General features: G+C 48.5%; 1 protein-coding gene across 2 annotated transcripts in view; it reads right to left on the bottom strand.

Moving 5' to 3' along the window:
- Nucleotides 1-14,187, bottom strand: part of LOC123242802 (high density lipoprotein binding protein) — a 97,521-nt gene that overhangs the window by 31,532 nt on the left and 51,802 nt on the right. The window contains exons 2-6 of one of the 2 annotated variants that reach the window (XM_044670894.1): nt 10,831-10,891; nt 6,259-6,371; nt 5,360-5,517; nt 3,727-3,942; nt 1,698-1,904 (exon numbers count right to left, since the gene is read on the bottom strand). In XM_044670894.1, the coding sequence (XP_044526829.1) occupies nt 1,698-1,904; nt 3,727-3,942; nt 5,360-5,517; nt 6,259-6,334 (657 nt within the window). In that variant the 5' untranslated portion in view covers nt 6,335-6,371; nt 10,831-10,891. Of the gene's footprint in view, nt 1-1,697; nt 1,905-3,726; nt 3,943-5,359; nt 5,518-6,258; nt 6,372-10,830; nt 10,892-14,187 lie in introns of those variants that run through there. The other variant, XM_044670895.1, reaches the window with a different exon arrangement.

The raw sequence follows: 14,187 nt of genomic DNA, 5'->3' as shown, positions 1-14,187 counted from the left end.
AAAAGTAGAGCCTATGTGGGAGTGGAGGAGGAGGAGTGGGAGGGAAGAGCTCAAAAGGGGCAACCTTGCCATAGGGGTGTGGGAGGGTTACATGCATGAATGCTCCTCAGGGTAAAGAGAAATGTTCTGTGAGGGGAAAGGGGCACCTTGTGCTGGGCACTGTCTGGAGGATTCCATGCTTGACCAAGCACCATCAAGTCCTACCTTGGGGTAAGAGTGAGTGGGAAGTGGGGAAACAGAGTTGAAACTCCTAGGGGGAGGAGGAATGGCACCTGGGAGAGTGGGAGGACAGAGCCTCAGGGAGGGATTGAGGTAAAGGAAGAAAGATAGTGGGAGCTGCATCAATAGGGACAGGAGAGTGGGAAAGGGGAGGGAAGAAGGACCTAGCATGAGCCAGTGTCTTCTCTATCACCATTAAGAATTGGCATTGTAGCAGACTCTACCTAGAGGGGAGAACCCAGAATGGACACCCTGAAGTTCCAATTCCATGAAGAATACCAGATAATTACAGGGGTCATGAACCAAAAGATGAAGGCCCAGAGTACAAAGGCCAGACAATGAAGAGTGAGAGAAACCCTCCCTGAAGAAGGGGACCAAAAAAGGAAATTTAAGAAGTTAATGAGCAGGACTAACTGAAGGAGAGGAGAGGAAAAGCCTATTTAACTGAAAGGTAAAAGATGGGAAGGATTAAATAACCAGATAAGAGCAGGAAAGAAAAGGAGCTCTAAAGGGAAAGGGTGGATGAGCAAGTATTGGGGGAAAAGGGCCACTTTAAAAAATTTAAGCTAAATTGAAGAGACACAAAACTATATAACATAAGGAGAAAATCACCTGGAAAAACAAAACAAAATAAAATTAGAGCTAAATAGAGGACAATATAAACCTAACTCTCATCACTTTCAATGTAAATGAAGAGGCAGCTGGGTGGCTCAGTGGATGAATAGCAAGGTCTGGAGGTCCTGGGGTGAAATCTGGCCTCAGACACTTCCCAGTTATGTGATTCTGGGCAACTCATTTAACCCCTAAAGTCCAGCCCTTATCACTCTTCTGCCTTGGAACCAATACCTAATATCGACTCTAAGACAGAAGGTATGGGATTTTTTAAAAAATGTGAATGGATTTTAAAAACCAAAAAAAGAAAAAAAGAAAAAAGCAACAGATTGGATAAGAAAACATAACAGCACAATGTGCACTTATAAGAGACAAAGAGACACCAAATAAAACTGTAGAAATCTGCATGGAACAGGAGTTGCCACTGTGCTATCTGGCCAAAAAAAAAAAAAAAGGAACATAAGATACATAAGGAAGCTCCATCCCAGTCAACTAAGTATCAGTAATAAACCCAGATGTTACAAATGCCTCAGCAACCACATTCATAAAGGAAACATCAACTGAGGTATAAGAAGTCATCGTGGCATGACAGTGATAGGAGACTTCAATATCCCTCTCTTGGTTTTGGATAAATCTAACAGAAAGAGAAGCAGAAGTGAAAGAGTAAACGGCTATAAGATTATATAAGCAATGTTAGTATTAAACTTTCCATCCATCCCAAACTGTCAAGATCAGGTGAGAGCGAAGCCTGTCTGGATGTGCCACTAGTTAATCACACAGAGGCACATCTCACTTCCCACACAAAGAGGACAAGCATCTGGATTTCATTCAGGGAAAGAGTTCTGGCCAACAACAGTTCCCCATACCTGCTCAGCCGAGATCAGCAGAACTTCATGCCGGGCCTTCTCGATGCCTTCCTTGGTACCAGTGATCTTGATCTGGTTGCTGGGATCCTCTGGGCGAGGAATCTGGATCTTGGTTGCAGTCTTGAGCTCCAAGTCCTGGAGTTTCTCACCATTCTTGCCAATGACAAAGCGATGATGTTCTTTGGGGATGGCCACTGTTGCTGAAGCCTGCAGTCCAAGAGAAGAGGGCATATAAAGGACTTGGGATGCTCTCCTTCCCTATAAGAAAAAGCTAGCCTGCAAAAACAACTCATTCAATAAGGTGAGTGCTCAACAGGAAGGGCACAAGTCATCACTTCTGAAAACTGATCAACATGGTTCATCCATCAGTGCTCAGGAAGTGGGTACAACTCACAACAAGGGAAGTAAAGGACAGAACTGGCATAAGGCACAGTTTTCAGAAGAGAAAGAACTCTAGCAAGAACATGTCTCAAAGGAGGAGGCTTCTAGCTCAACAACAGTGTCAGGAAACCTGGGAAGCCACTGGCACAAAGGACCACAGACTACAATGAAGCTCCAAAAGGGTGAGAAATTTCCATGGTAAAGACCAAATTCCCAAAAGGGACAGAACTTTCACAACTTGCATAGGAATAGAATTCCTAGCCAAAGGGAAGAAATGATCCCAGGAGAGACATTTTAAACTCAGACTTTAAAAAGTCTGTTACCAAAAACAAAATCGATGCACAAACTTCCCTGATAAAGCCCAACATCCACCATACACAGAGGAACTGACACCAACAAGAATGTCACCAAGTGGCAGAAGGCCATTTCCCAGCAAACAAGCAGGCCAGTCAACCATCAGCTCCACATCCTTCAATTCCGTTTCCACTGGAATGGTCCCTGAAGTGGTCAATGGGAATGGGGGATACTTGGACCTCTGTGGGCATCCATTCACAGACTTCATCCAAGATGCTCTGAGTTGTTCAGACTCATTATCTCTTAAGGGGCAGACACACCTAAAGCTTGTCTGGTCATTCCCTGGATCTTACCTAACTGAAAATCAGTATTTTCAGTGACCTCCTGGCAAATTCTGACATTTCTTTTTCATTTCATTACTCAACAGAGCAATCCTTTACACAGGTACTGTACTTTTGAGACTGATTATGTCTGAACAACAAGTTCTCCGAAACATCCCAATTAGCCACATGAAGATCATTCCAAATTGATAGTAAAAGGTAAATCTTTTTTCCCCTCACTTGTAGCAAACTGGCAATAATGGCAAACACTGAAAACAGCCCATGCTGAAGGAGCTTTATTCAAGAAGGATACGGAGGCAGCTGGGTGGCTCAATGGATTGAGAGGTAGGCCTGGAGAAGGGAGATCCTAGGTTCAAATCTGGCCACAGACACTTCCTAGCTGGGTGACCCTGGGCAAGGCACTTAACCTCCATCACCTAGTCCTTACTGCTCTTGTCTTGGAACTGATCCTCAGTAGTAATTCTAAGACGGAAGGTAAGGATTTAAAACAAAGAAGACGACAACAGTCATACTAAGCACTGTACTAAAGCTCTAAAATAATCCAAGTAGACAAAAATACAGTTTGGAATTATGGGAGCCAAATCAGGAAACTCAGTCAACCATTCTGAGGTCAGCGACAGAGGACACTCTTCCAAAACACAAACTGTAAATGGGTTTGGTCCCCGTTAGGACTTCCGAGGACATGGAACATCCAGGGAAGCGTGGGGCTACAGGGATGGAATGCTACCCACTCTCCAAAGGAATTAAGCCTGATGATGCAAGTCTCTGACAGGAATTGAGCCACCAGAGACTTCAGGGAACATCCCAGGGAGTAGTGCTCACAGCCGGTTCTCTCCGTTTGGTCCAGTCATCATTCCATGACTGAGACAGAAGACTCTACTCCCCTACACCAATCTCCCTGTGGGAGCTGGCATTTCAATGATATTGTGGCCTTTCATCTGAGTAATCTCAGGCACTGCCTAGCATCCCAGGCATACCTGGGCCCCGATAAATCCAAGAGAAGCCAGACTGACCTGTGTCTGGAGTCTTGCAACAATGTCTTTCCGAGCCTTCATAACCGCTTCCAGTTTTCCAGAGACCATGATGGAGAGACCTTGGTCTTTGGCAAGAGATAACTCCAGGTGAGCACCGGTCCTCTGCATGATCTCAAGGCAGATCTTGGCTTGCTCTCCTTCCCCAAACTGGTTCATGTCCTTGTACTTCCTCTCCTCCAGGGGAACATGGAACACCTGCTCAAACACAGGGGAAGGTGACATGACCCATAGACAACAGCTCATGGTTAGAGCTGAGCTGGAGTGACTGGGCAATCTGCAGGTGGGCACAGCCCCAATGTGAGAAGAGCTGCTCAAGCACCTCTTCTGGGCCTTGGCTGAATCTACTAAGGAAGTAACTGCCTGACCCCAACATGGAGTAAGTCCAGCTGGGGACAGGCCATCAAGCTCAACTCCTAGTCTACGTTTACATGTCTGCGAACTGAACATATCGGAGCTAGAAGTGACCTTGGAGGTTTTCTGGGGCTCAGGCCAACAGCTGGCTCCCAGAACTTTCCAAGCTCACGTCCGTATCTTTCCCCAATCCCTCTCCCACGGGGCCCCACTAGGATCTGTCTTTGAAGTCACCTTGCCCGCCTCTTCCTGGGCCTTGAGAGCAGGGCCTATTTCCTTACCCCATCCTTGTCCCTGGACGTCCCCATGTGCTAGGCATTTAATGCGGGTCCCCAGCGCCAAGTACTTTGGCCTCTCTGGCCACAGGCATACCAGACATGGTATTAGCAACCTCCCCAGGGGCACTGACAAGGTAAGGGTCACAAAGGTGGGGAAGGGGGTCTTTAATCCAACAATTCCACACACACACTCCTATATGACAGGGGCTGTGCTGTGATACACAAGGCTTCTTCTTAACCCATCGGGGAGGGAGCATGAGAGCCATCTTCAACTGTTTATGGGATGGCGTCTAGAAGAGACATTCCATTTACTTGATTATTCCAGAAGGCAGTACAAGCCCCAAAGAGTATGAAGGCATAGTTCTGCTGAATTTTAGAAAAAAACACTTACTAGCCATCCCAGAATTAAATGAGTATCTTTCCAAGCACTGAATTCCCCATCACTGCAGACAGGTCCCAGCAGAGGCTCTAAGAGAACATGGAAGGTTCCTGCTAACTCTCTTAGATCCTCTGACTGGGGAACTAGAGGACTTCTTTATACCAGATCTAACATCTTCACCAAGTTCCCTAGGCTGGCTGTGTTTGTTCACTCACAGTTCTTTTCCTTTGTAACTTTTAGACTATTTTTTTCCCTTCCTCCCTCCCTCCTTTCTTCCCTTTCTTTTCTTTCATAAACTCTTACCTCCCATCTTAGAAGAAATACTAAGTATCGATTCCAAGGCAGAAGAGCAGGAAGGGCTAGGCAATGGGGGTTAAATGACTTGCCCAGGATCACACAGCTGGGAAATATCTGAGGCCAAATTTGAACCCAGGACTACCCATCTGTAAGCCTGGCTCTCAATACACAGCTGCCCCCGCTTAGGCTATTTTCTACAAATGAAGTGCATGTCCCATTTCCAGGTATATTCATGTGAATTAGAAAACAACACTCTCTTCCCACATTTCACATGGGCCTAGTCTGAGATTTTTCTTGCATTTCCCACCTGAGTGATAATGGAGGCTTTAATGGGCCGGATTTTGTTGCCCCAGGCTCCAGCAGGCTCCTGAGCAGCTTCCAAGCAAGAAGATTTCTCAGGGAGTGGAGGGAAGGCATCTTTATACGTTGGGGGGTCACTCTCATCTTCTGAATTTAAAGCAGCAACTGGAGGTAAAAACAAAGAACTTATAGGATCATTCTAAATACAGTGAAAAATAGCATGTGAGTTGAAATCCTACAAAAGGCAGCAAATGAATGACAGCTACTAGATAACCCATCAGTTCCCATTTCATTCACATTTTGGCTTTGGAGTAGGGTAAAACCATTACAAAGATGTTTTGATTCCCGCTCTCCCCTTTCTATCAAAACAGGTTCTAGTTTAATAAACCACAATTTCTCAGCATGCCTACTCAAATCCATCCACCAAATCTACTTTTCTCCCCTCAAACGCAGCACCACGATAGCAAGAACACCCCATCACCCAGGGGGTGCTCCAAGGGCCACTGAGACCCTAGTACAGGACCTCCCCTTATGCTAAGTTCACCCAAGATCAAGATGAGGGGCTGGAACTTGCCTGGCACATGGCAGTAGGGCAAGCTGGCCTTATCCTCATTAAGTACAACTGCACCTCAATACTGTACACGGTTGTCTTCAAAATGGGTCTCATTTACGAAGTAAAACAGTCAGGACTGACCAAAACCACACACACATTGGGCACAAATACTAGAAAATCAACTCAGGACATGTTTTAAGAACTTGCAATCACGATCTTAGTCCTTAAAGGGCCACAGGAAGATCTCAATTCAGGGTCAACTCTGAAAGGCCAAATCACCAATCTGATACACAGTGACCCTCAGAAAAGTGGGGAGACAAGTGATGCTAAAGATGGTGGTGTGAAAGCATTACCTTTAATCTGCTGCTGAGCCAGCCCACTGCGGTGCTCTGCAAAGCTCTCCTGGGTCAAAACTGCAACAGAGCTCATTGTCGATGTCCCACCTACACACAATCCGGGTATGCCACTAAAGGAGAGGGGAGAAGCAAGGAAGGAGATGTCAGGTTATCTGGATGGAGCCGGCGCTCAACTTTTCAGATTGAGTTGGGATGCCAGAAACACTGAGATCCAAATGTCAAAGCCTGAGGAAACAGCTTGCTCCTCACCCTGATCCTGAGACTCTCTTTGCTTTTAGGACCATGCCAGAAGGAGCTGCTAGGTAGTGCTGCAGATAGAGCAGTGGGCATGAAATCAGGAAGACTCATCTTCCTGGATTTGTCTCTAACACTGATCAGCTGTGTGACTCTGTGCAAGTCACTTCACCTTCTCTGCCTCAGTCTCCAAATCTATAAAATGAGCTAAAGAAGGAAAAGGCAAAGCACTCTGGGCTCTCTGCTATCAAAACCCCAAATGGAGTCAATGAGAGTCGGGCACAACGGAAAAAACAACTTGATGACAATGACAACAGAGACAATTATTCCAGGGTTACCAAACTATTCATGCTCTGGTCCTGTTAGCTAGAAGCAACAAAAATGGAGGGGACCAAAGTGAATGGGCCGGGCCTAGAGGATCTCTCAACAAAAGCACCATTTAACTCAATAGGTCAATGAATCTGTGATCTCATCGACATGGGCAAGCCTGCCCCAGAGCAGACCAGGAGCCCAGGGAAGCCTTGTCTTCTGCTGCCCACATTCACCAAGCTCAGGCATGGACACACTGGAATTAAGAGCCTCAGAATGAGGGGGACCAAATCAAGTGCTCTGTTGTCCCCCATCACAAAAACTCAGAGCAACTCAAGAGACTAGCTCAATACATATGCCAGCCGCTGAGCAGCTTCCCTGTTCTTTTAAGATGAATCAGAAATTCTTGCAACTACCACATCACCCAAAGGGCACCAAGTGAATGTCTCCTCTCCCCTACTTTGGTGGGTCCATTCCATGCCTTTCCCAGAAGCCTTTTTCCCTTTTATGCAGGCGAAAAGCTTGTCCCTTAAAGAGTAGCCACCAGTTCTGACCTAGTCTTGCCCTTCCATCATCCTCCAAGAAGCCTCTGGAGAACAGAAGAACCTCTTCTTGAGGCCCAAGGACAGCAGGTCTCCATGTTATCTTGGCGCTGTGAATCCAAGTCCAGCAGCTTCTCACCTCTGAAACCCTGACGAGATGCCTGAGAACAAGTCATGTCTCTGTACAGCTCAGAGCCTGGCCCACAGCAGACTCCAAATAAATGCTGGCAGACTCATGAGCCTGCCTCCCTACACAAATCCAACTTGGTCACTCTCTTCTCTAACCCTCTGGTGCCTCCCTCTTGCTGAGCCACCGAGATGAGGTTGGAATGAGCATGGGATGTGAAATTAGCAGGTGTGGGTTCAAATTCTAACTCTCGGTTAGTAGATAGATGACGTTAGTCAGGTCAAAGTCTCTGAATCTTTTTCTCCATCTGCAAAATGGGCTAATATTTTCCAAAGTGCTGAGTCTAGAAGCAAGAAGACTTGAGTTCAAATCTAGCTTGAGGCACTTTAGTGGCTGTGTTTCACCTAGGCAAGTCATTTTATACCTGTCTTGGTTTCTCCAATTTTAAAATGGGGACAATAATAGCATCTACCTCTCAGGGTTGTTGTGAGGCTCAAATGAGATAATAATTAGCACAGTGCTTGGCACATAGTAGGTGCTATATCATTGTTAATTATTTTTGTCATTATTAATATTTAGAGGTTATGGGGGGGTGATATGGGGTTTAATACAAAGTATCACTATTCAAAGAATTCTTCAGTTAAAAAAATGGATTCTTTTTAACCATTTAGCAAAAGATTTGACAACATCTCTCGTGCTACTCATGTGCAGAGAATGTACAACACATTCCAGCACAACTGGATGGAATTAGATTATAGGCTCAATGGCCAAACCCATTAATGGTTCCATGTCAACATGGAAGAAGGCCTCCCATACAGGGCCTCAGGGAGCTGCCCTTGTCCCTTTGTCATGTGGGTATCTTTCCTAATCACTCCTCTTCTCTCTTGGCAGTCAAGAATACACTCTCTCCTGCTTCTCCCCCTACCTCTCCTTCCTTTGCCTCTTTGTCCAGGTAATTCCTGCTAATACCTCTCAAAACCCCTAAGGGCTTCTTCTGAAAGACTAATGTTGGTGAACCTTTTAGAGATCACATGCCCTAACTGAGGCCCCTCCCTCCCAATTACCCTAGACAGGGCTGTGGAGACAGAGGGGCAGGGCATGTGAAAAGGTCCTCAGGTATGGTGGCAAGGGGAAGGGGAGTAGCCCAGGAGCCACCTTTAAACTCAGGAATTCTCCTTCCTTCTTTATCACTGGGGAGGGTGATTCTAACATTGGAGTCCTCCTGCCACCCTCATATCCAAGCTATGGACAACGCCTGACCACTTCACCTTTGCAGCAACCCTCAAATGCGCCCCCTTCTCTCCTCTTGACACTGCCCTCAGCCCTGGACTATGGTATGGTAGGAGCACCTGATCTACCTGCCTCCAGGCTCTCCCCATTCCAGCCACCAAAGTGATTTTCATTAAGCCCAGGGTCTGACCATGTCACTCTCTTCCTCCAGAAAGTCCAGGAACATTCAAAGTCCTTCATCACCTGCCCCCTTCTAGCTTTACAGTCTCCTTTCACCTGTGTCCCTGATACACACTCTCTAATTCACTGACACTGGCCTCCTGGCTGCTCCTTTCTGGCTGTCCCCCATTCTGACTCCTGCTGGACTCCTGCTGACCTCCTCCTGGACCTCTCTTAATTCCAGTGCCTTTCCTATCTTCATTGTCTCTGTCTGTATTCACTGGTCTTCCTACCCCATTGAACTGGAAGCTCCTTGAAGGCAGGGGCTGTCTTTGTTTCTTTCTGTGTCCCTAGTGCTTCAGACAGTATCTGCTACAAAGTAGGTGCTTAATCAATATTTATTATTTGATTAATTGCTGATAGAAAATGAAATTAATTCCATAAAACATTTTTAAATTTGCAAAAAAAAAAAATAGAGATCACCAGTGATTAGGGCCCTAGTTCAAGTTAATGCATACTCTAAAAAGCTCCACCCAACAAAAGTTTGTCTTTTCTTCCACAGTCCTCTCCTTGCCCCTTAGATGCTAAATCTTTTTTCTCATGACCACCAAAATCTATAAATATTTTTAAAATTTAACAAGGAAGGGCAGTCAAGTGGCTCAGTAGGTAGAGATCGAGGCCTAGAGATAGGAGGTCCTGGGTTTCAATCAGGCCTCAGACACTTCCTAGTTGTGTGACCCTGGGCAAATCCGTTAAGAGCCTTTACTGCTCTTCTGCCCTGGAACCAACATTTATCATCGATTCTAAGACAGAAGGTAAAGGTCTCAAAGAAACAACCTCCCAAGGAGAGTGGTACAGAGCAAAAAGGCTGGCAGCGGCCTTCAGGGCCCTGAAGGCCCACCCTCATCCTCGGTCCTAGACAGATCTCATCTGGAGATAATATGTATTTGGCTTGGGGCAGGAGTGGGGCCCAGTTTCAGAAGAATGCTGATAAGCTGAAGAGTGTCCAGAGAAGGGCAACAAGATGGGAAGGGCCTAGAGGCCAGTGACATCAGGATCCCCGGAAAGAACTGGGCCTGTTTAGAAGGTGGGGAGGAGTCACAACTGCAGCCCTAAAGGTCTATGAAGTAGTTGAAAGGTGATGAGGCCTGTTCTATGTGGCTGCAGGAGGCAGGGAGGCCAACAATCATGGCTGTCTAAAGGGGAATGGGTACCCTGAGAGGGAATCTCCCCCTCCTTGGAGGTCTTCAAACAGAAGCTGAATGATGCCTGTTGGCGTTGTTTCAGAAGATGTTCCTTTTGTGTGTGGCAGGATTATGCCATGACAGATACCAAAATCTCTTTCCAATCACATCTATGAACCCCCACCCCACCTTCTCCTTAGAACTTGCCCAAGAAATGGCTTTAGGGTCTTTCCCTCTAATTGGTACAGCAATGACCTCAACATGTGTATGGGGAGTGTACAAAGAAATGGCTTGGGCTTCCTGGTGATGCCCCCCTCTCCAGGCTATGAGAGGACCCATGGGATACTGGGGGCACACAAGAACCTCGTTAGCCAAGGGAGTAGACACAAAGAAAAAGCAGAAAGCTGAAGCAGTGGAGGCAACCCACTCTGACCCCATCCCCTGGAAAAATTCAGCTCTCATCCTTACAGGTTCTTCCAAGTTATTAAAGACTCGTTCTAGGCTCATACCTAATCCACACCTAAGGAAGTGGGGATCTAAAAATAGATCCCCAAGTCAGATGACCCCCCCCAAAGCAAACTGATATTTAAAATCACAGTCATGAACCCCAAGGAGGACATGACAACAAACTGTTGTGAGTTCTGGGGGGGAATGAAATTTGCAAAAACGTCCCCAACATCACAAACTTTTATGTAATAATAATAATAATAATAATAATAATAATAATAATGATGATGATGATGATGATGATGATGATGATGATGCAGGAGACACGTCCACTCACCAGCTAAATGGTCAGTAGCCAGAAAATCCGTCCTGCAGACGCCTGTCCGTCAGCCTGCCAGCTGGGGGGAAAGCAAGAGAAAGAAAAAAGTTACTAGCAGTGCCAAAGCTCGCTGGGCCCAGGCGCTTAGGCCACAAGGCATCAAGTGAGGTGGTCTGCAAAACTCTGGCACCCCCTTTCTGGGCCAAACCCACTTCAACGTAAGTGACCCTGGCTCCTTCCAGTGAGCAGAGCAGCCAGTCTAGCCCCAAACTGCTTTTGGTCCATCGCTGATGGAAATCTAAAGTGGAACGCCCTTCCCCCCCAGTGCCTCCTTCAGGAAGAGCCCAGAAGGTATCTGCAAAAGCTCAGGGAGGCCCCCAGAGGGCTGTGCACAGCAATGGCGCCTGAGAAAGAGCACCAGGAGAGGGCAAAAAGGAGGAAAGCCCAGCCCCAAGGCCCAGCATTGCAAAGAGCTGGGGGTGAGGGTGGGTGTCATCCCAGGCCCTCCCACCAAGCTGCACAGTCAATCTGCTGCTTCTCTGACTTCCACCAGGCCAGTGACCACCAACAGAGCCAAGGAAGCACCTGTGCTGCAGGCCCAGGGTGCCAGGCCTCACTGGCAGCTATCATGGGGCTGCCCCAGCATTGAGACATCCCCCTCTTCCCTCAGAGGCCCTGCTTCAGGCAGTCACAGCACAAAAAACGGGTGTGTGTGAGGGCCCAGCCCTTCCCCCTCCAGGTGTTGGCAATGAGAAAAACTCCCAATGACACAGTTGAAGCAAGGCTATCCTCACAACCACCCTGTGGTGATTGCATCAGGGCAGGGAGAGGATTCCCACTGCCAGAGAGCACCGGGCTGTCCCCAACCTGGAGCAACTCTCTTTCCTCAGCCTCATTCCAGGTGAGGGTGAAGCCTGTGGCCATCAACGACCAGTCCACACCCTCAGCACCCTCCTTGCATCACCTGGACTTTGGCAAAGAGCCTCCTAAGTGGTCCCCCTGCATGCAGGACCTCCCCTTTCAGGGTCTGGGGCAAAGGCCCAGAGTGGTCACTTCCCTGCAGTGGCTTCCTCCTGGTCCTGGACCAAGAGGGTCCCCAAAGTCTTGGTGCAATGTTAGTAGCATGAATGGATGAAAACTGTATTGAGATTTTGGAAGAGCCCCTATAAATCAGCTCCTGCAGTCCAATTCCAGGTACCTTTTCACAGTGCAATGGACACGGCCCTCCTTGAAGAATTCCACATTCTAGCCAGACTGGCCTGACTGCTCTTCCTTAGACAGGACATTCCGCCTCCCTCCTCCATATCTTTGCACTGGCTGTGTCTCCATGTCTGACATGCATTTGCTCCTTACCTGTACTTCAAAAACAAACTATCTCCCAGGAGAATGTGAGCTCCCAGAGGCTGAAGACTGCCTTTTGTCTTTGTAGCCCTAGCACAGCGCTTCAGACCCACCAGACACTTGCCCTGGTCTGAAATGGGATGGATTTGCCCAGGGTCATACTAAAGAGTTCCAAAACTTGGTTTTGATTGCTGTCCTAGACTCTGCCCGCTCTGCCACCCTCTCCTGGTAATAAACCAGCTGCCATCAGAGAGCATTTTAAGGTCTACAAAACACTTTTTAAACTTAAATGACATTTTATTAGATATTTCACACTGAACAATGATATAAAGTTGTCTAGCAATGAGTCTTAATGAATAAGGTGAGGCAGGACAGCTGTATGACCCTGGGCATTTCACAACCTCTCTACCTTGGTTTCCCTCCATAAAATTGGGATAATTAGGACCTACCAAAAAATGAAATAATGTGTCAAATGCTTTGCAAACATTGCCCAAAAGCTAGCTACCATCTCTGTCCCAACTAAGATCATTTGTCCAATCAATCTGGTTCAAGGGGGCCTCCTGCCTTCCTCACCCTACCTTCATTCCATTCTCACCTCCATGAAGCCTAAGGGTGAGCAGGCCAGCCTCTCCTCACTACAGATCAAGGTCTCCCAAATTACCTCCAGGATCAGAGAAAAAAGCCAATTTCACATTCAATGCCCTCCCTGACCTGGCAAGTCCTTCCATCCTGCCCAGCTTGACTCCTGACTCTGGGCCTGAAACCCCTCCCCCCCCTCCATGAAGCCTCAGCTAAAACCCACCTTCTACAGGAAGCCCTTCTGGATTGTGCTTCCATTAGTGCCTTCCCTGGGCAGATCAACTCCCATTTCTCCTCTCTAGATCTTGATTGTGCCTAACTGATGGCACGTATCTCTAAATGGCAAAGCACCAGGTGGGCACACAGCAAACACTTAATCATTGCTGGCTAACCTGGCCATTGTAAGGGACTACAAGGACTAACCCCCCAATGAGGCTACAAAGGCAGCCAGGAAGACCCTGCACCTTCCCAGGGTCTGCAAAAGAAGAGTCAAAAAGCCCTGAATGAGGGTAGAAAGACCTATCTCAGATTCCAGGCTGCCACCCCTCCAGGATCGGTAAAAACTCTCCAAGAGAGAAAGCTGCGGCCATGCCCTGAGCTGATTTGTTACAGACCAAGCCTCTGCCTTGGGACCCCGAAATAGCAGTCTGAAAACCTGGAGGGGGCTGCTGGGGGCCTTCCCTGCCTGGCCTCCCAAGATGTGCTGGTTTTACTTGAAGGGGGTTGGAAGGGCAGAAAGAAGCAAGCAAAAGCAGCCCAAGTCCACTTCAACTATCCCAGCTGGCTCCAAATCCTCTAATCTCGGCCGGGGGTGTGCCCCAGGCTCCCAAGGTCAGAGGGCCGAGCTCCCTGCCCCAGGGCACAAAGCAAACAGTTGGCCTAAACCCTGCTTCTCCGTGAGGACACCCAGCCCACAGCCGGGGAAGACTGGGAAGACAGGAAAGCGGTCAGACTGCCAGCTCTGGCTGCTGTAAGCACAGGGCCTGGGTCCCTGCATGGTCCTGCCCATTCACAGAACCTCTCCTGTGTCGGTGCCCTATGGCATTGCCCGGACCCGTCTCGCACAGGGCCAAGGCTCCCGGACACCAAGCGTCCCCCAGGGCCTGGGGGGAGTGGACAGGGGCCCTGGCAGTTCAATGCCGGGGCCTGTCAGCTGATGGAGGGGCGCCCCCACTCGTGCCTGGTCGCCCGCGGGGCCTCCCCGAGGTGCCACCTCAGCACTTGCTCCGGAGTGGCGCCGCGGGGGGGTGGGGGTGGGGAGAGGCTTAAAGGGCCAGGCCCCCCCCCATACGCCGCAGCGCCCCCCCCATCAGACTGTGTCAGCGCTAGGACCCCCGCCGGCCAGGGCCCGGAGGGGGAGGGGGGCTGCGATGACGCGGCAGCAGCGCCCCCCCCCCGGGCCCCTGCCCGGCACATGCGCAATGCTGACACGTAGCGCCCCCCCCCACCTCCACG

Source organism: Gracilinanus agilis, chromosome 3, assembly GCF_016433145.1.
Source record: "Gracilinanus agilis isolate LMUSP501 chromosome 3, AgileGrace, whole genome shotgun sequence".
Lineage (NCBI taxonomy): Eukaryota > Metazoa > Chordata > Mammalia > Didelphimorphia > Didelphidae > Gracilinanus > Gracilinanus agilis.
This window is presented reverse-complemented; position numbering and strand designations above follow the sequence as displayed.